Source organism: Aquarana catesbeiana, linkage group LG05, assembly GCF_042186555.1.
Source record: "Aquarana catesbeiana isolate 2022-GZ linkage group LG05, ASM4218655v1, whole genome shotgun sequence".
NCBI classification, from domain to species: domain Eukaryota; kingdom Metazoa; phylum Chordata; class Amphibia; order Anura; family Ranidae; genus Aquarana; species Aquarana catesbeiana.
The window spans coordinates 114853070-114875677 of NC_133328.1; the positions used below are offsets into that span (position 1 = coordinate 114853070).

Below are 22608 nucleotides of genomic sequence, written 5' to 3' on the forward strand. Positions count from 1 at the left end.
AACGCATGGAAAGTAGGTTATATGATTATCAAAGGCAAACATAGTTCACACCAGTGCTTGCAGTTCCAGAAAATAATAGAACATGCTGCATTTTTCCTGCACTGGAACGCTGTAAAACGAACCAAAAAACACACCAAAAAACACTATGGTAAGAAGAAAAAAAAAAAAAAAAAAAAAAAAAAGCACTGAACTGCATCAAAAACGCGCATGCAGAAAAGAATTTAGAATGCATCCAGACTGCATTTCTATGGCGTGAACTGGCCCTTAAACTTGGAAAAAGCTCACAACTGGAATATACGGTGTTTCTCAGAGTGTCTGCCATCTGCTAACTATGCTAACAGCCACACCGTTAGTGAAATTTCTCACAAAATGTATTTCAAATTGTGTCACCAAATTGGGATAACACTAACTTTAGATTTGTTACATGAGCCTATTCACACAGCATAACTTGGTGTTAAAGTTGTTACCAAAAAGTTTAAGCATATATCACACACACGTAGAATATGCTTTAGCCCTCATTCACACGAGGCGGACTCTGTTTCCACGGAGCCCGCCTCGGTCCGCCGGCTCAACGGGAGATCAGTCCGTTGATCTCCGCTGAGCCGGCGGATGACAGGTCCCTCTCTGCTCACTGAGCGGGAGGGGGCTTGTCAGGCGCCGCTGCTGCCTATGGAGGGATCGGATGAAAGCGACGGATCTGGTAGGGCCATCCGCCTGCTTTTAATGGATCGGACGGGGTCGGATGTCAGCGGACATGTCTCCGCTGACATCCGTCGCTCCATAGGCTCCATAGACATGAAGCGCCCGTTCAGGTCCGCCATCAAAACTGACAGGCGGACCTGAACGGTCCTGATCGTGTGAAAGGGGCCTTATACCGAAAAAAAACCGCTCCTTTTCTTTCTCTCGCTTTAACCACTTGTCGCCTGCTGTATATTCAATAGTTCTGGGAGGGCGTCCTTGGAATGCCACTTTCCAAAAAATTGGGAAGGTATTTGTACTGTCTTGGCATTTTAGGGTCTCAAGAAATTAGATAGGCCGTCAGTATAGCAGGATTGATCAATATACATTGATTTAGGTTACTTTCACCAAAGAAATGTAGCAAATTACATTTTTGCCTAAATTTATGAAGATATACAATTTTGTAAAAAGTTAGCTAAAACAGAAAACGAGGAAAAATTTGTTTTTTTTGTTTCAAAATTCTATCTATCTATCTATCTATCTATCTATCTATCTATATTATCTGTAAACAAAACAAAAAAAAAAAAAAAAAAAAAACAAACAGTGGGACATCAGGGCGGAGGTGAGATCTGGGGATATCTCAGTAAAGAGATGCTATCACAAGAGATGTTCATTGTGATAGCAATCCTGCTATGTGCACGAGTGCCTCGGCCACCTGGGACTCTCCCTCCTTCTCCTGCTGCTGTCAAAGTCAGTTAGCCAATCAGGAGAGAGAGGGGGTGGGCCAAAACTCAGCTCCGTGTCTCAATGGATGCAGGGTGCTGCGGCTCAGCTCAAGTGCCCCCATAGCAAGCTGCTTGCTGTGGGGGCACTCAACAGGAGGGAGGGTCCAGGAGTGCCGAAGAGGGACCCAAAAAGAGGAGGATCAGGGCTGCTCCGTGCAAAACCATTTCACAGAGCATTTAAGTATGACATGTTTGTTATTTTTAAAGTAAAAAAAAAAATGCAACTTTCAAATCACTTTAAGCATGACATGTTAGGAATCTACTTACTTGGCTTAACGTCATCTTTTAAATTTAACAAAAAGTTGGGTATTATATTGTGTGCACAAAAATGAAAAGGATAAGTGCACCTTTTGTAATGCTTGACTGGTTACTGTGCTCCAGTCCCTAAACTCCCCGATCTCTCACTGACAGCGGGCGGAGGTTCCTCTCCCCGCACCCACTGTCACACAGAGTTCTGTGAATGAACTACAAGTACCCTCTGCCACATCAGACAGCTTGTAGTTTTCAACTCTTCCTGCAATTCAGCAACTGTCTGCACACACGGGAGGTATGGGCAGACTGCTATACTGAGAGCTGGTTCATATCGGGAATCGCACAGAAATGTGCTGTGCGTTCCTGTGCAATTCCCATGCAGTTCTGTGCAGTGGGAGCTTGCCCCATTCATTTTGACCAGGGTGAAATTGCATTGCACCACATCAAAGTTAGTGCACTGCTTTTGGAATCTCACTGCAATCGCATCACATGGTACTTCTGTATCATGATCTGCAGCAGGCAAATGCATTGCTTTTGGGGTGTCATTAAAGGAGAAGTACAGCCAAAGCCCATTTGGCTGTACTTCACCTATGAATCACAGGAGTGTAGTTTGTTCTGCACTCATGTGACCCATTTTCCATAGAGAGCCGGCTGAAGTCCGCTCTCTGCTGATGTCACAGAGTCGGTCCAGGCTCGCCGTCATCACGACCATGGAGTCGGGACCTACCCAGATCCCTGGACTGACACCTGCTCAGCCTTTCAGTGAGCTGCTGAGAGAAGGCTGCTCCCGCCCCCTCCACAGCCCAGTCCTCCAGTGAGCGCGGGGGAGCAGAGAGCTGTGACTGACAGTCACCAGCTCTATGCTCAAGGAGCTGTGAGAACCGAGCGATCGATTTAGGAGATATTCATGATACCTACAGGTAAGCCTCATTATAAGATAACCTGTAGGTAAAAGTGGTGGTACAGGGTTTACAACCACTTTAACTTAGTTTTGACACCCGCTGAAGCTCGCAATGGCAGTGCGTTCTGAACGCAGTGTGGGAAATGCCCAAGGAATGAATGCCTTGAGTGTTAGCAGGATCCTGACATTGCACCCGCGACCTGCTGATCGCAGGTGCAAATTAAAATAAATAAATGCACTTTTTTTTTTTTTACCTACAAAATCATGTGCATTTATGATATACTTTAAAGTATATTTTTCCTGAAAATTTGTGATTTAAAAATGGCTGCACAAATAGTGTGACATATAATACCACCATTTTATTCTCCAGGGCCTCTGCTTTAAAAAAAAAAAAAAAATAATAATAATAATAATAATAATATGAAACGTTTTGGGGTTCTAGGCAATTTTAAAATGCAGAATTTAAACAAATATGTGAGAAATATCACAACTGGCCCGGCGGCAAGTGAATAAACATACAGATTTATATATTTGGTGCTATTGAAAGTACCTTGCAAAAGTGAACTATAAACTCTATCATCACTTGTCAGATTAGGCTACGTTTTGTATGAGATCAGAGTGCAATCAGCCTTACAATGTAACATGGTTTTCATACAATTAGGCTTCTTCTATCTTGGGGGAAAAAAAAACCCAGTTCTCAAAAGTACTCACCAAATTGTAGATGCTCAGAAGCAGCGCTTCGATGCACCCACTGCTCTGCAGGTCTCTGCTGGTGGACACAGACAAGTAGCACCATATGAGCTCTGGCAGGAACTGAAGCGTGAATGTCCTCAGGTGCTTTTCTTGGCTTCTGTAGAACTCAAAGAGCTGGTGGCAGACTGGCTCCAACAACTGTCATCAGAAGCACAAAGTATATCACACATTCAGCATTTCAACATAAATACTAATCCGACTGATTAAAATGAAAGTCAAACGTAGAAAAAAAAAAAAAAAAAAGCCCATTTACATCCATGTTCATGCAGTACTGTCTTCTGTTTCACATACCCATGAAGTGGGCCTGCATTCAAATATTACAACCCAACTTAGGTTTTTTTTTTTTGTTTAATATTTATTTACTTTCTAATACTGCCATTTGGGAATTTCTGTTTACAGCCCCAAAAAAAAAAACCACAGAAGTTGTAACCCATTCCTATCAAAAATTAAGTATTTACCAGGCTTTAATGCCCACATTTGGGCCGCTATTAAATTTAAAGGAGTTAAGTAGTCATAGCATACACCTATATTTTAACATCAGAATTGTAATAGCAACACTAACAATAGTTATTTTTGACAATGCAACATAAGCTTACTTAAAGTGGGTGTAAACCCACTTTAAAAACTAAAAAAAACAAAAAAACAAAAAAAACTAACACCTGCAAGACAAAGGCATAATGAGCTAGTATGCATAGCATACTAGCTCATTATGTAATACTCACCTGAGATCGAAGCCCTCGCTGCAGTGCCCATACATCGCTCTGGCGGCCGACATCACTTCTGGGTATCGCGGCTGTGATTGGCCGCGATGACATCACTCCTGTGCATACGCGCATATGTGCCATTGCTTCAGTTTGTGTCAGTGCGCATGTGCCGATGACGTCGGCACATGCAAATACAGGGGATATATATCTCTTAAACCGTGTAGGTTTAAGAAATATCCAGGGTAGCTACAGGTAAGCCTTATATAGGCTTACCTGTAGCACAAAGTGGTCATTAAGGGTTTAGAACCACTTTAAAAATCTTTCATGTTATGATTGCTGCCTGTCTGCTTGCCATCTCTTTCCCAAATTCTGCATGCTTCACTTTCAAATTCTAAGAACTACATATCCCATTGTACCTTACTGCCTCTGCCTCCTAAAACTCCCTCTCTAATCACCTCTGTAGTTCAGTAAGGCAGGCTCAGAGATGTGTGGGACTCATCACAAGGTAAATTCACAAACTTCAAGATAATTCAGATTAAAAGGAGTAAAGCTAGAAGTAATTAAAATACCATATAGAAAAATGTACATAATGACTTAAAATGTTGCGAGAATGAGGAATAAGGTAAGTATTTGACCTTATTCCTATCCCCCCCAAGCCAAACAAGCATTTAAAGTGTTTCTAAACCCACAACAGTAAAATCACTGTATATGCAGTAAAGCATGCTCACTATTTAACCTAAAAAGTTAATCCTCTGCATTGTGTATTATTATTATTATTATTATACAGGATTTATATAGCGCCAACAGTTTGCGCAGCGCTTTACAACATGAGGGCAGACAGTACACTTACAATACAAATCAATACAGGAGGGATCAGAGGGCCCTGCTCGTTAGAGCTTACAATCTAGAAGGGAGGGTCAAGTGGAAACAAAAAAAAAAAAAGGTAATAACTGTGGGGGATGAACTGATGGAAAAAAATGAAAATACAGGTTGTTAGGTGTGGGTAGGATAGGCTTCTCTGAAGAGAAGGGTTTTCAGGAATCGTCTGAAAGCTAATAAAGTAGGAGATAAGCGGACAGATTGGGGTAGGGCATTCCATAGGCCTGGAGAGGCTTTGGAAAAGGCCTGGAGGCGAGCATGGGAGGAGGTGACAAGGGAGCTAGAGAGCAGGAGGTCTTGAGAGGAATGAAGAGAGCGAGTAGGTTGGTATTTAGAGACTAAGCTAGTGATGTAGCTGGGTGCGAAATTGTGGATGGCTTTGTACGTAATTGTTAGAATTTTGAATTTAATTCTTTGGCCGAGTGGAAGCCAGTGGAGGGATTGACAGAGAGGAGTGGCAGACACAGAGCGATTGGTAAGGTGGATGAGTCTGGCAGCAGTATTCATGATGGATTGAAGAGGTGATAGACTATGTAGAAGTAAGCCAATGAGAAGGGAGTTGCAGTAGTCGAGGCGAGAGGTGACCAGCGAGTGAATTAAGAGCTTTGTTGTGTCATTGGTTAGAAAGGGGCGTATTTTGGAGATGTTGCAGAGGTTGAGGCGGCAGGATTTGGGCAGTGATTGGATGTGTTGCTTGAAGGAGAGTTCAGAGTCTAGGACTACACCTAGAACCTTGGCATGTGGGGATGGGCTTATAGTTGTGCCATCATCAATTTTGACAGAGAGATCAGGGGAAGAGGCATATGGAGGAGGAAAGATTATAATTTCGGTTTTGGCTAGATTGAGTTTGAGGAAGTGGTGTGACATCCAGACTGATATATCTGATAGTAAATTAGTGATACGTGAGGAGACAGAGGGAGTGAGCTGAGGGGTAGAGAAATAGATTTGGGTGTCGTCAGCGTAGAGGTGGTATTGGAAGCCATGAAGCTATCAGTTGACCCAGGGAGGCAGTGTAGATTGAAAATAGGAGAGGTCCAAGAACAGAACCCTGAGGGACCCCAACAGAGAAAGGAAGAAGAGAGGAGGAAGTAGAGTTATAAGAAACGCTAAAGGTGCGGTTGGATAAGTAGGAAGAGAACCAGCGAAGTGTACAGTCACGGAGACCAAAGGCATGTAGTTTTTTGAGGAGGAGGGGGTGGTGAACCATATCAAAGACAGCAGAGAGGCAGCAGAGAGGTCCAGGAGTAGGAGTACAGAATAGTGTCGATTGGTTTTGGCCGTTAGTAGATCGTTTTTTAGTTTTAGGAGAGCAGTTTCTATGTAGCAATGTGGACTACAGTTGCAAAGTACGGCAATCCTACGGTGTCTTTATACATTGCATGTCCCTCAGTGCCCAGTACTATTAAAATTACATCATATTTGAAGTCCAGTTAAAGGAACTATGGGTAGTTCATCAGACTGATAACTGTTCTGTCTGTTCATGCATCCGGACCACACATCCCAGAGATCTTTGCTGGGAGGAGCTATAAAAGTAGCCAGAGACCCGCCTGTCGCTCTCTTCCTCCTGGGCCTGATACGAGACGGACCTCTCCATGCAGGGGAGAGTGAGATTGCGGCCTACCATGCGGTCTATCTGCCCACCTGCGCCAGAAGGGCCTGGCCCTGCAGGTTGCCATTGGACATCCTTACTGCACCAATACAGTGACCAGCCAGCCAGTGTGTCAAGATGCAAAAAGGAAGAGCAAAGAGGTGGATTCGCTGTAGAAGCCTTGCTACACCAGAAGCTGTTTTGAAGACATCACATTTACCTGGTTGTCGGTGAGAGGGTCAATCGCCCATCTTTTATCTGCACTCTTGTAACGGTATCACTGGGACACTTTGCATCAGATACATCCACCCTATGAACACTTTCCTGAATTTAGCTGAATACAGTGCTTAAACGCTTTAACTTTACTCTCTACAAGGAACTTAGTATATCTCACTACACCCAATCGGATTACAAATAATGAGCTCCGACGTACTGGTGAAAAACATCAGATCTGCAACGAGGACATCAATGCTAGAGTTACACAAGGGCCCTTATACCACCCCCCTAGGCCTGAGCTCTTGTTACTAGAGTCGTTGTAGTTCCACCAAGTTACCTCTTTTAGGGAGCCAGTCTAGTCCGTTTTAGTTGTATTCATCTAAAGGGGGCAACTATTACCTCTTAAAGGAAGTGTTTACAACGTGCTGCATATTTGTAATTACCTTGTTTTGACTTTCGGAGGAATTCTTTTGTTGAGCTGGCGCGGTCAGCCCAAAGCTCAGCAGATTTATTCCCTCCTTGTTGTGTGCCACCCTTTCCAGTTGATTCAAGTAAATACTATCAGAATCTAAATACACAGAGTTATGTGATTACTTTACAGCGGTACCAAGATGTCTGAATCCAGAGTGCCAGGTGGGTTGGAATGTTCATCAGGTCATGGCAATGCAGATGAGCAGGTAATCCCAAGCAGTCCCCTAGGGGGCAGTGCTACATGTAAAAAGTCTGTTTGATCCTGTCTTCTATGATCCTACCCTTTTACTATCCCCAAATCCATCTGCTGATAGAACAGAGCCCTAGGAGGCACTCTGTACATGCTCCGTTTGGTCCGTATTGCTAGAGAGTTTTTTTTTTTTTTTGGAGTGTGCATGTGAATAGCACAAGGCCAATCGGCACTATCCAGACAGAGGGTCAGGGGTCATGCAGCCATAGGATAGTCAGAGGAGAATGAAAACTCCTGTTTGATCACAAAAGGCAGCCCCTCAAGACACTTCTTACCTAAGGGTTCAGTAAATGGCCAGTGGTAATAGTGCAGCTAATTTGATCAAAAATTCAGCTGTGAAAAAAATGGAAATTTTGATAAGAGGAAGACTAGCTTCTCTCAGCACACAGAAGAGGTCCATCACCTAAAAGGACACTAGCAAAAAACTGAGCCTAGCTGGGAGTGGAAGAGGTTTTATGGGGATGCTATAGCAGCTTTGTTTTGTCAGTGTCCAGTCACCTGTTGGTAGCATCATTTAACCCAGCGGTGCAGACTAAGAAGCCCGTGTCCCATATTGTACTACAGGAAAAATAATTTATTGGTAAAAAAAAAAAAAAAAGTTAAAAAGCCCATTTTTGAAGCACTTTTGAACAACATTTGTTAGGTCTCTGAGGGCAATATCAATTGTACTGATTTATAAGATTTATTCAATTTATTTTTTGTCCTGTACTGTATGGAAATTTCATTTGCTCTTTTGGTTAAACATAAAAAAAAAAAAAAGTATTTCAATGGAAAAGACAGTTAAAAAGGTAAGCAAAAACATGTCAAGGGTATTTCATGTACTTTTAAGAATGAATGGAACGTCACGTCACAACTGGAAAATCACATTGTTAGGATTTAATTCATCCTTTAAAAAAAAAAATTTCCATTTTCTGATTTTTTTTGTTTTCCCATCACTACAGTTGAAAACAAATCAGTTTGACCCATAAACTATTAGAAAATCAAACATTCAAAATCTTTTTTCAAAGGAAATTCTACCTGTGATAAAAGGGGCAGCCAGAGTTCTTTTCTCCATATAAAAGTTTTTTTTTATTGTATTGTTTGGTGTCCATTTTAGACACAAAACATGGTTATTGGTGATTCAAAATGTGAATATTCGCCAACTTTATGTACACGTTTTACTTTGCTCCTTTAGGACATGGAGACAAAAACTACCATAATTTCAAGGTTACCCCAGCCATCACCATACAATTATCCAAGGATACTAAGATTAACATTTTAAATAGTTCAGTAAATGCAATCGTTCAGCCAAAAAGGAGGAGTTGTTCGATGTTGAAAAGTACTACGGACTCAAATTATACCAAGTTCTCAAGGCAGGTTTTTTTTCCATAGAACGCGTTTCTTCACGATGCATATAAATTCTCAATAAAAGCTGGCTGGGTGGGTTGCTAAGCTGCAGTGGAGATTTAAAGTGCTGCTTCCACCTACACTATATTCAAGAAAACAAACATTTCATGAATCACCACAATTTCCTTCTTCTAATTGATGCATTAAACTTTGCTGTTTTACCTAAAACCGTAACTAGAGATATCAAGCTTCTGGCTTGTTACGTGGACAGCACAATGCAGAGAATGTTCATATTTGTTGCATCCATCTCATACTTTAATGCCTCTAAGTGACTACTGGGATTATTATTCTCACCTTTAAAAAAGATCATTTTAAGCAGTCAAAAGCAACTTTTCATAAAGGTTCTATGCCCTTCCATGGTGTGAAAAGAATTAATGAACCAGAATTCTTATTCAGGCAAGTTGAGGGGCTCCAGGGAATTTGTATCTTTCCGTGGAAACAGGCTTTCCAGTTTCCCCATCAGATGAAATCTCCAAACCATGGTCCATGTTTTGAGAACCACCAGCACACTAATTGGGCAAGTGTGCTGGGATTTAAGAAGAGACCCAACTAGGATTCTGGGCTCCACACTGGCAGAAAGAGGAGCCCAGGAGTCAAGAGGGCTCCACCTAAGAGATGTGGGAGCCAGAGCAGCAATGGGCTGCTAGGTATATGCACAGAGTTTATGTATGGAGATAGTCTGTAGAAGACAGACATGGGCCTAAAAAGTAAAGCCGGCCATAAAGGTTCAAATCTCGGCCGGTTCACCAGCCAAGATCTGGACCATTAATGGGCAGGATGAGCGATCAACTTAGGTACAACCAGTCTGCCGGATTTGCTTGCGATGATCGCAAACTGCTGCTATAGCCGCTAGCAATAATTACGGTCTTCTCCCGGCGATGACAGCTTCCCCTGCCTGACTCCGGGAGAAGACGATTTCCCGTCAGGAGGGATTCCCCCGTCAGCACTGTCTGTGGTTGCAGGAAAGAAATTTGCACCGTTTATGGCCTGCCTAAGGCCAGAGAAGTAGTGCTGAAGGTGCAAGCCAGGAGGCTGAAAGTAATTTGTTTTGTTGATGGAAGAACATGCTGAATACCCCTGAGAGGGAAACTTGTGTTTTTCTGGAACTTTCTTTTCATTATAATGGGCAAAACCCCTGAAGAAAAAAAAAAAAAAAAAAAAAAAAAAAAACACACGAGTGGCAGTGTCCTAAAAAGCTTCATCATTTGAAGGGTGTTCTCACAATGGATACAGAACACATCTACCACTCAGAAGGCCCACACGTGCAATTCCAGGCAGTTTTCATTTAGCAAGTTCACTAAAGTCCAATAAAGGGCAATGTCACATTAGCAATTCTGTTGCAGATGACAACTTGCCAGCAAAACAACCACTCCTACTGCACCACTTCCTCACTGGCTGAAATGGAATCTTCCTCACCTGCAAAGAAGCAATAACCCAGTGATTTGGCTAACAAGAAATACAACACCATAGGAGCAGGTGAGTGTTTTTTTGTGATGCCATCATTGGAAGCAATTTGCATATAGCTGATCAAAAAACAAAAAACGGAAAAAACAAAAAACAAAAAAAAACAAAAAAACAAAAAACACTTCTACAACTATACTTTAATTTTTTTGTGTGTAATCCTGAGAACACTTTTGTAACTTAAAGTGGAGGAAAAGCCCAATTATAACCATTAAAAAAAAAAAAAATGTCCCCTCCCCTCTCTCCTCCAACCTATCCTGGCTAAACTTTATAAAAACAGATCTGCATACTTACCTTTTATTAATTAGCTTTGATCCAGTTACATGATCCAGCAGCTCCGGCTCCCGTGTCAGTAAGCAGGTGCTGCAGGGGAGAGGGGGGAGTGCTGACAACAGCTGGGCTTTGGGAGCCTAAGGGTGACAGCTTAGCTCCCAGAATTCATAGCTGTTGTTGAGCACTCCCTTACTCAAGGGAGTCAGAGCTGCAGGATCATGTGAACGGACTAGAAATAGCCAAGTATACAGAGCTTACAGATTTATACAGGTTAGGCAGGATAGGTAGGAGGAGGGAAAAGAGAACATATTTAAGAACAGATATAGAACTGATATAGTTAGGGTTTTCATTCACTTTAAAGTGGTTGTAAACCCTGTTCTACCACTTAACTACAGGTAAGCCTATAATGAGGCTTACCTGTAGGTATAGTAAATATCTCCTAAATCTGCACGGTGTAGGGAGATATTTACCATATACGCTTGTGCCGACGGCATTGGTGCACGCGCACTGAAGAAACGGCTTGATCGTGCCATTTCTAAATGGGCCTGTGCTGTGACCAGCAGCTCCCGCGCACATGAGGTCATCGTGGCTCCGGCCCATTACAGCGCCGGAGCCCACAAACCCGGAAATAACTCCGGGAGACATGTCGCTGGTCACAGCTGTGTACAGGGACCACTGCAACAGCTTTGATCTAAGGTAAGTATTTCATAAAAGAGGTAGTGTGCGATGCATACTAGCTCATTATGCCTTTGTCTTGCAGGTTTTTTTTTTTTTTTTTTTTTTTTTTTAAAAAGAGTTTACAACCACTTTAAGGGTACTTTCACACTGGGGTGGTATTCAGGCGCTTTAGCACTAGAAATAGCCTCTGCAAAGTGCCTGAAAACCACATCCTATTCATTGCAGTGTGTCTTTTCACACTGGGGCGGTGCGCTTGTGGGACGTTACAAAAAGTCCTAAAAACAGCATCTTTGGTGCAGTTTGGGAGCTCTGTATTTAGTGCTCCCAAAATGCCCTGCCCATTGCAATGAATGAGCAGCACTTCTAAAGCGCCTGAAAAGCGATTTGAAAGTGCCGCAAAACTGGAGTTTTTACCTTTTTTTGGGTAAAAACCGTTTGAAAAGCGGAGCAACATCGCAGCTAAAACAAAGCTAAAGTGCTGCAAAAATTTTAGCGCTAATGGCAGGCACTGCTAGTGTGAAAGTAGTCTTGTGTTGTCAGTAATAAGGCGATATGGCAGCCTTTGTGAAGGCCTTACAGACAGATACACAGAGTTGTTAATTATTCTGACAGACAATAAAATTCATTTTACCAGGACAAAATAGCCATCCCCAAAAAGTAAAGCTGGTCACATACATGTTACATTTTACCTGATTCCTGGGTATCGGCCAAAATACGAGCCATGGGTGGCCTTGCAAATAACATCCAGTTCCAAAAATTTTGACTAAGAAATAAAATGAGCCGGGTAGAAAGCTGGTGGAACAGTGACTGCAGCCAATCCAATGCGGTCACTGTTTGGGTATTCTGACAGTCACAGGTGACGGCTGCCAGGATACAATAGTCAGCAGTGGGGGATTAGTCAATCCACACTGTTTAGTATGGAAGGGAGAATCTACTGAATTTTCTAATTTAGCCCACTGGGCTGAACAAAGGAGATCTTTAAGTGTATAGTCAGCTTAAGCCTGCATTCATTTAAATATTCTAGATTGGAGATTCAGATGAGTGCAAATGCCAATTTGTGACTGGTGCACTTTAAAAGTATAATTCTGGGCTAGGGACGGGCTTCATTTCTTACTGTAAAAAATGTGGCACCACTTCAGGAGGAGGGTGGGCTTTTGATGCCCTAGCATCATTCAGCCTGTTGGAGGACTGAAGCTAGATGGCTGTGTGGGTGAGTCATCAGGGGACAGCACTGGAGAAGTGGTGAGTACATGCTGCTGGGGGTTACATTCTTTTTTTTGTTGCCCAAGCTCGACTTGGACTTTAAGACACAGCTCTTTAAAAGGATAAGTTTACCTTTGGAACATGTTACAGGTTCCACCCGTTTTTAGGGTTCCACCTGTTTTTTGTTCCAGCATCTGCACCTGCACACCTGACACCTACCTTCCTGTGACAACAGGCAGGGGATCTTCTCCCCGCACTTGCTGTCACAATTTGAAAACAGCACGGCCGTGTGGGTGGAGTTTCCTGTGAATGGATAGACTACAAGTACCGTCAGCCATTGCGGCTGTCAGCTTGTAGTGCTCAATGAACTAAGAGGGTGCTGGTGAGTGGTTTGGTAGTTCATTGATTGTTCCAGTTCTCCCATAACTGCTTGCCTGTATGATGTACAAGCAGACAGTGATGCAGAAATTGTGTAGGAGCCTGGCACTGTACCCATGATCTGCTGAATGCACATTTTTTTACCTGCAAATAATGTGAATTTAATATTTTTACTTCAAAAGCTGAACTAAGCCTTTGAACTAGATAAAGCACACATTTTATGTGTACATAGCACCCTCATTAGACGGAACTGCCTCACCTCAAAAGCTGCCATCTTGTTAGTCTTGTGACCTATCAACATCAGCGGTTTCATACCTTAGATTACAATTACTCATTTGAATTTATGACAGATTGTCAGTTCTGTACAATAAACCTATATATTATAGATATCTATCTAAAAGTCATTTAAATTATGTTCAGAGTTTGTCCATTATCTAAAAATCTAAACTGTTCCCAACCCATGATCAACACTACTCTTAACTATCTATTGATTGTTCCCCTCATTCCTGACCAGAAGCTACCCAACCTGCATTTGTAATTGACATGTTCCTTACCTCGCTCTGAGGCTCCTGAATCACTTCATACAATGCAGATACCAAAGACGTCTTCTCTTTCAAACTGACAGCATAACTTGTAATGGACGCCTCGGGTAGAGTCTAAAAACAAAACATCTTCTTTAAAAACATTAATCAGAGGTCCTTCTTCCCCTCCAGTTGACTCTGTTTTCATATATCAGCACAAGCTGTGTTCCACAGTCAGTCATTCTAGCTACATTGTTTGATTTTGTGCCTTAGAATGTAACAGATAATTATAAGCTGCATCTACATTTTACATGGTCATGTGGAAAAGCAGGAGCCAATATTTACAAAAGTGCTACATTTCAGGTCATCTTACTGACTCATACTCCAAGGCCTACCACATATACTGTAGGTTCTCCCATTACCATGCATATGCCTGTTAGAGGCATGAAGATGCCAGTGTTACAAGGCTTTCAGATGGAGCAGCTTCTGTTTAAAGTTTAACCCCTTCACGCCTAAGGGTAAAACAAATCCTAATGCCCAAGCACAATTTTGCAACTTTGGCATTTGTTAATAAAACCGTAGCTATCACCACAACTACTTTGTACATCCAAGTAAATTATACTTTTTTTTTTTTTTCCAGGACAAATTTGTCTTTCATTTGGTGGTAATTTTTTTTTTTTTTTTTTTATCAAAGGAAAACCCGTCCTAATTAGTAAAAAAAAAATAAAATAAAGTAACTTTTTTTAAAATGTAGTTGTATATAGTTTGTTACAACCATAACCTTCCACCAAAGAACCCCCCCCAAAAAATTCTCCTGCTCCTGACGATAGCAGCGATACCACTTTGTTTATGTACCCGTTTGTACAGACCAAAAACAACAGTGCTCATTTTGCTTTTTTTGACCTACTTAAAGCGGAGGTTCACACAAAAATTGAACTTCCGCTTTTCGGAACCCTCCCCCCCTCCGGTGTCACATTTGGCACCTTTCAGGGGGGAGGGGGTGCAGATACCTGTCTAAGACAAAAAAAAAAAAAAAAAACATAGCATATACAATTGCAACAAAAGTCCTATTGTAATGGAATGTTAATAAAAATTACCTTTCATTTTCATTCTGCAGATCTGTAATTTTCTGTAAAATGCAATATGGCCACCTGAAGGTGTCCGTCAACAGAATGTGTACAGAACACCCCCCAGAATCATAATTTCCCGCTTGTGTGATTGGCTCACTGATTTTCCCAGAAGTCTGCACTAAGATAAAGTAAAATTTTTGTTATCCCCTGCAACAAAAATGTCACTTCTGGCAAGATATTTTTAATAGGAAATCACATCTAAAGAGATGCAGACCCTGCAATTTTGCTCATTAGTGCCCTGCAGGTGCAGGAGCTGGTTGATAAGTATGAAACCACTTCCCTTAGACTCACTCGACACAGATTTCTTCAGAACAAAAGATAGGAATCTGCAACAAATTTTGGTAAAAGCCTTTCAATGTACATAGATCACCCAGAGGAGAATGATTTTTTTCTAAACAAAAGTGGAGTTACTCTTTAACATTCATAACTACATACAAACAGAAAAATTAAATCCCTTTGCATACATACATTACCATGGAAAAATTAGAAAATAAATTGCACAAGGGCGCAACAGCTGTAGGCTGAAAACAAACATATAAGCACTTAGGCTGCGTTTACACTTCAGCGTTTTGTATCGCGAGCATATTTGCCGTGAATCTGCCCACGATTTGAAAGTGCCAATGTGTGAACGACAAATCACGGGACTCACATTTGAGATGCCACTTGAATGACACCTCAAATCGTGGCGCAGGTCTGGCGCGATAAGTCGCACTGCAATCGTGGGAATCATGACGCTAAAAAGTAGCTCCTGAACGTTTTTTGGACGACGTGCTTCCCGCAATGCGGGTCACTGCAATTTGAGGTGTCATTCACATAAATGGCATCTCAAAAGCGAGTCCCGAGATTTGTCATTCACACGTCGGCACTTTCAAATCGCGGCAGATTCGCGGCAAATACGCTCGCAATTCAAAATGCTGAAGTGTGACTGCAGCCTTAAAGCTGGCCATAGATGGATCAAAAATTGTCCGGTTTAGCAAGGACTGGCTGAATTTCGATCCCTCTATAGTAATTCCTGTTCGAAAGAAGCAGATGTAAATGATCAGCTTCTCTAAAATTGCAATGTTGGAAAATTTTCAATTGATCAGCACCGATCAGTGTATTGTAACAGTGGAGGAGTCCCTGCTGTCAGACTACAACCACACAGCAGGAGGATTCCTCCATCCACCTCATTTGTGCTGGCTGACCGGAAAAAAAATAAAATAAATTCAAAGTCTTCAAAGAACAAGAAAAATCCTCATATGGCCAAGATCAAAAAAATAAATATATAGATAATTTTAACGAGGCGCTAGACAAATAAAGCGGTTTAAATCAGAGACACTGGTTAATAATTACCTTAAACTCCGATAACCATTCCTCAACAACTCCTCTCTCTGTGGACAACATCTTCCCACATCTAGCAGTATACAACTGGCCTCCTGGAAAAAAATAAGAGACAAAAGATAAGCATGTTACTATGTACCTTTGGACCATGTTTGGTAATTAACCACTTAAGGACCGAGCCTCTTTCTGAGATTTGTTGTTTACAAGTTAAAAAACAGGTTTTTTTGCTAGAAAATTACTTAGAACCCCCAAACATATTTTTTTTTCTAACACCCTAGAGAATAAAATGGCAGTCGTTGCAATACTTTGTCACACCGTATTTGCGCAGCGGTCTTACAAGCGCACTTTTTTTTGGAAAAAATACTTTTTTGAATTAAAAAATAAGACATCAGTAAAGTTAGCTCAATTTTTTTTTTTTATATTGTGAAAGATAATGTTACAATGAGTAAATTGATACTCAACATGAAACGCTTCAAAATTGTACCCACTCGTGGAATGGCGACAAACTTTCACCCTTAAAAATCTCCATAGGAGACGTTTAAAAAATTCTACAGGTTGCATGTTTTGAGTTACAGAGGTGGTCTAGGGCTAGAATTGTTGCTCTACCGATAGCAGCGATACCTCACGTGTGGTTTGAACACCGTTTTCATATGCGGGCGCTACTCACGTATGCGTTCGCTTCTGCACATGAGCTCGGCGGGACGGGGCACATTTAAAAAAAACATTTTTTTTTCCTTAATTATTACTTTTTATTTTTTTAATTTTTCACACTATTCTTTAAAAAAAGAATTCCTATTTATTCCTGTTACAAGGAATGTAAACATCCCTTGTAATAGAAAAAAAGCATGGCAGGACCTCTTCAATATGAGATCTGGGGTCAAAAAGACTTCAGATCTCATATTTACACTAAAATGCAATAAAAAAAATAAATAAATAAAAAAAAAATAGCCCTTTAAGAGTTATGGGTGGAAGTGAAGTCTTCCACCCTGCAATGATATGGAGACGGGTGGGGGCCGACAGTGTCTGATGGGGTATATTGAGGGGGGGGGGGGGGGGGGGCTTCAGTCTTAGAATTGTTAATTTTGTAACCTGACGTGTAGGTTTGGGAGGGAGATATGAGGTGTAAGCAAAACATCGTCCAGAAATAAGGAAATCTTAAAATCCCTAGTACGGACTGGAATGCCATGGATGTTTGGGTTCTGTCTGATATGGGCTGCTAGGGGTTCAATACATAGGGCATAGTGGGCAGCCCTGTCAGGTCCTGTTGGTAATGGGGAAGAGGCAAAGGGAGTCCTAACTAGAGCTGAAGGGGATGAGCATAGGTGAGCGATGGCTCGAAGGAAGGGGCCCCTTATACCGACACAGTGGAGGGTTGCAAAGGAAAAGGCCAGCCCAGCCTATCAAAGGCTTTTTCCGCATCTAGGCTGAGAAGCAATGCCTCAGACCTATTCACGTTTGCTACTTCTATGAGGTCAATAACTCTCCTAGTGTTGTCCCCCGCCTGGCGGAGGGGAATAGATCCTACTTGATCCTTGTGGATCAGTGATGGAAATAAGTTGTTTAACCTATTTGCTAGTAGTTTAGTAAAGATTTTTAGGTCTGTATAAGGGCGCACAATCGGCCTGTAGTTGGAGCACAGTGTATGGTCCTTTCCCGTTTTGGGGATCAACGTGAGAAAGGAGGTCTGCATGTCTCTCGGGATAGGTGTGTTGGGTCAAGGAGTTAAACAAACAGAGGGGTGATGTGGGGAAGAAGTGGTAGAAAAGTTTTATAGAAGGAGGTATGGTAGGCCATCGGGCCCAGGAGCCGGAAAATTATTATTATATTATATTATTCGGAAGAGATTTAATTGTGTCAGTTACTTCCTCCTCAGAGATAGAGGAGTTGAGGCTAGTTAGGCCATGGGAGAGAATAGGAAGTTCCTCTTTTTTTAATGGCGTTTGGCACTCCCAATGCAAACCAAATTTTTAGGTGTTTTCCGTGAGATATTAATATAGCATTTTCATATTTCTATGTCAACGAGTTCTCAGTGATCTTTAGTTTTCCCATGTTAAAATAAATACATCAGTTCATTAGTCATGACACCAAGTGAGAAGAGCTTCTGAACAGGGATCCAAGATTAATCAGGCACCCAATGAGCTTCTGCATCTACCACCACCCAGGGGTTGTCCATCCCTGTTGTCAATGCTGTTCTGTGTGGACAACACCTGTAAATAAAAAGGAGATAAATTCAGCCTCTTCGATTCACTTAGGTATTTTAGCAAAACCTATAGATGGTCTCTATGGTGCAGCTGTAACCCAAGCTTATTCTCCACTACTACTTTGATTAAGGCCCCTTTCACACGATCGGACCGTTCAGGTCCACCTGTCAGTCTTGACGGCGGACCTGAACGGGCGCTCCGTGTTAGTCTATGGAGCGTCGGATGTCAGCGGAGACATGTCCGCTAAAAGCAGACGGATGGCCCTACGTCCAGGTCAGTCGCTGGCGCTTCGGATGAGATCTGATGAAAACGGACATGCTGTCCGTTTTTTGGGGGGACCCCCACGCCGTTTTTTCGGCGTAGGGGGTTACCCTTAAAATCCATAAGGGTAAGGGTAACCCCCCCTACGCCGAAGGGCTTGGTATTCTCCAGAGGGGAATTCCCTGTCGCGCCTGCCGCAGTAGGAAAATGTGTTTTTCCTATTGCAGCTAGCGTGAGATGTACAGTACCCTGCCGCCGAAAACCAGCGCGATCCGATCGCGCTGGAAACATTCTTGCAGCTGCATACTGTAGTTTGTACAAAAGTCCGATGGCTTTGTGTACACACGATCGGACTTTGCTCCATCGGACTTTTGTTGCCGGAAAGTTTGTCCGTTCGCACAGCCAACAAAAGTCCGATGGAAACTGAAAAAGTTTGTCCGACGGAGCGTACACATGGTCGGATGTTGCTCCAAAACAGCTAATTTGCATGTTTGTTGTCAAAAAGTCCGATCGTGTGTACGGCCCTTTAGACCTTACAGCTCACAGTGCAGATCAGAGCAAATGAGAATCATGAGGTCAAAAGGAACTGCCTGAAGAGCTCAGAGACAGAACTGTGGCAAGGCACAGATGTGGCCAAGGTTACCAAAAAATTTCTGCTGCACTTAAGGTTCCTAAGAGCACAGTGGCCTCCATAATCCTTAAATGGAAGACGTTTGGGATGACCAGAACCCTTCCTAGGGCTGGCCGTCCAGCCAAACTAAGCTATCGGGGGAGAAGAGCCTTGGTGAGAGAGGTAAAGAAAAAAACAAAGATCACTGTGGCTGAGCTCCAGAGATGCAGTCGGGAGAGGGGAGAAAGTTGTAGAAAGTCAACCATCACTGCAGCCCTCCACCAGTCGGTCCTTTATGGCAGAGTGGCCCGACGGAAGCCTCTCCTCAGTGCAAGACACATGAAAGCCCACATGGGGTTTGCTAAAAAACACCTGAAGGACTCCAAGATGGTGAGAAATAAGATTCTTTGGTCTGATGAGACCAAGATAGAACCTGTTCAATACAGTCCCAACAGTGAAGCATGGTGGTGGCAGCATCATGCTGTGGGGGTGTTTTTCAGCTGCAGGGACAGGACGACTGGTTGCAATCGGGGGAAAGATGAATGCGGCCAAGTACAGGGATATCCTGGACGTAAACCTTCTCCAGAGTGCTCAGGACCTCAGATTGGGCCGAAGGTTTACCTTCCAACAAGACAATGACCCTAAGCACACAGCTAAAATAATGAAGGAGTGGCTTCACAACAACTCCGTGACTGTTCTTGAATGGCCCAGCCAGAGCCTTGACTTAACCACTTCAAGCCCACGGACGTCATATGACGTCCTGGGCTTTGAGCAGGTATATCTGAATGATGCCTGTAGTTACAGACATCATTCAGATATTGCCGGTTTCAGCCGGCGAATCTCTACACCATAGGAACGATCATAGCGGCCGTTCCGCCGCTTGATCGTTCCTATGGGAGGCGAGAGGGGACGCCCCGCGCCGCCCTCCGGTGCTTGCTCCGACTCACCGTTACGATCGGTGAGGCGGAGAGTGGATCCGCCGGCGCCGGATGTAGATCATAGAGATTTCCGGCGGACCAGATGGTCCCCGGAGTCTCTATGATCGTCGGAGGCCGGGCGCGATGTTATGACGTCCCGCCCGGCCTCTCCATTCAAAAAAACGGCGCCGCTTCGGCTTGGAAGCGGCGATCGTTTTATTTTTTTTTTATTTCAGGCTTCCCAGCCTAGTGGTGAGATATGGGGTCTTATTGACCCCATATCTCACTATTAAGAGCACCTGACATGTCATATTGCTATTACAAGGGATGTTTACATTCCTTGTAACAGGAATAAAAGTGATCAATTTTTTTTTTTTTCAAAAAAGTGTCAAAATAAAAAAAATAAAATATAACAGAAAAAAAAAAAAAAAAATTTTTAAAGCGCCGCTGTCCCCGTGTGCTCGCACGCAGAAGCAAACGCATACGTAAGTCCCGTCCACATATGAAAACGGTGTTCAAACCATACATGTGAGGTATCGCCGTGAACGTTGGAGCGAGAGCAATAATTTTGGCCCTAGACCTCCTCTGTAACTCAAAACATGTAACCAGTAAAAAAATTTCAAGCGTCGCCTATGGGGATTTTTAAGTACCGAACATTGGCACCATTCCACGAGCGTGTGCAATTTTGAAGCGTGACATGTTAGGTATCTATTTACTTGGTGTAACTTCATCTTTCACAAAATGCAAAAACATTGGGCTAAATTTACTGTTTTGTTTTTTTTTTTTTAAACACAAAACAGTTTTTTTCCCCCCAAAAAACGCGTTCGAAAAATTCCTGCGCAAATACTGTGTGAGATAAAAAGTTGCAACAACCGCCATTGTATTCTCTAGGGTCTTTGCTAAAAAAACATATATAATGTTTGGGGGTTCTATGTAATTTTCTAGCAAAAAAATTATGATTTTTACATGTAGGAGCAAAGTGTCAGAATTGGCCCAGTATTGAAGTGGTTAAACCCAATTGAGCATCTCTGGAGAGACCTAAAAATGGCTGTCCACCAATGTTTACCATCCAACCTGACAGAACTGGAGAGGATCTGCAAGGAGGAATGGCAGAAGATCCCCAAATCCAGGTGTGAAAAACTTGTTGGATCTTTCCCAAAAAGACTCATGGCTGTATTAGATCAAAAGGGTGCTTCTACTAAATACTGAGCAAAGGGTCTGAATACTTAGGACCATGTGATATTTCAGTTTTTCTTTTTTAATAAGTCTGCAAAAATGTCAACAATTCTGTGTTTTTTCTGTCAATATGGGGTGCTGTGTGTACATTAATGAGGAAAAAAATGAACTTAAATGATTTTAGCATATGGCTGCAATATAACAAAGAGTGAAAAATGTAAGGGGGTCTGAATACTTTCCGATATATATATATATATATATATATATATATATATATATATATATATATATATATATATATATATATATATATATATATATATATATATATATATATATATATATATATATTTTTTTTTTTTTTTTATTATTTATACACACACACACACAAATAAGTAATGAAAAGGCAGAATTACACAAGCTTTCCTTTGGAATAACTGGTGATCCTGATAAACATGTGCAAGAGGAAATGGACCCAGCAGTGAAGATTTAGGAGGCTGTGCAGCACTAAGCAGTGCTCTTTGTCAGTGGTGAAGAGGGAGAATATTTGAGTTGAACAATTGTCTTAATAAAAGTTTCCAATTCAATTTATTTTCTTTTTGCTACCACAACGATGGTTGCAGACTGCTATGCATAAAAGCTATTCACCTTTACATCAAGTGTTGCATTTTCTCTTACATTAGGTAAGAAACTCACATTCTCAGTAAGCTGCTTTTGAAAGACAAAGTTCAAAAAAAGAAAAAATTAGGGAAAATGCCTGTAAAAAAAAAAAAAAAAAAAAAAAAATAAAAAAACATTAACACAAACACACACACACACACACACACACACACACACACACACACACACACACACACACACACACACACACACACACACACACACACACACTAATGTATCTCTGTATTCATTAAAAATATTTAAGTGTAGTTTTCGACGCAACATACATAATACACAAGTACTTGAATTTTATTTGGTATTCGATTTCTGCAATCTCCAGCAGCACTCAGTTGGGTAAGGGAGGGGAAGTAACAGGAGCCAATCAGGTGTGCTGTATGGAAGTGTGCAAACAAGTACCAAGTTGAAGTAGGAATGAGCAGAGAGGTAACCTCAGTATACCGCTGTTCCTTCACGGTCCAATTCGCTAGCTGTTTAGAGGGGACACCATTGTATTTCTTAATGTGAACATGTACCCAGATCATACACCTTAAACATTTGCAGATTCTGAACAAGCAGTTTTTAAAAGCCCTTATTCAGGTTTGTATCAACAAGCATTGAGAGGAAAAATTATTTTCAATGCTCACAACAATGTTAGCGAAAACTCAAATATAAGAAAAGGATAAGTGACACACCAACGTTTAAAAACATTACCTGCCTGCTTGTCCCCATGGCTCTGCATACATTTTATAACAAATATTTTTTTTTTTTTCTTTACACGTGTTTCTATGCGGTCTTATCACTGCAAAGCTCTGGCATTGAAATATATAGGGTCACAAACAGGTCTGAATCACATACAATAGTGATGTCACCCACTGCTCTGGGCGCGGTCGGTGAGGCACAGAGTATGTGCCCATTAGCTTCACCAGCCATCCAAAAACAAGATAGATCTGGAGTGT

At 42.0% G+C, this 22608-nt stretch overlaps 1 protein-coding gene across 5 annotated transcripts in view; it reads right to left on the bottom strand.

Annotated features, from left to right (window-relative positions):
• Positions 1-22608, bottom strand: part of HYCC1 (hyccin PI4KA lipid kinase complex subunit 1) — a 162778-nt gene that overhangs the window by 89586 nt on the left and 50584 nt on the right. For 4 of the 5 annotated variants that reach the window (XM_073630084.1, XM_073630087.1, XM_073630090.1 and 1 more), the window contains exons 2-4: positions 15840-15922; positions 13411-13512; positions 3328-3507 (exon numbers count right to left, since the gene is read on the bottom strand). In XM_073630084.1, coding sequence (XP_073486185.1) covers positions 3328-3507; positions 13411-13512; positions 15840-15890 — 333 coding nt within the window. In that variant the 5' untranslated portion in view covers positions 15891-15922. The remainder of the gene's footprint in view (positions 1-3327; positions 3508-13410; positions 13513-15839; positions 15923-22608) is intronic. The other variant, XM_073630088.1, reaches the window with a different exon arrangement.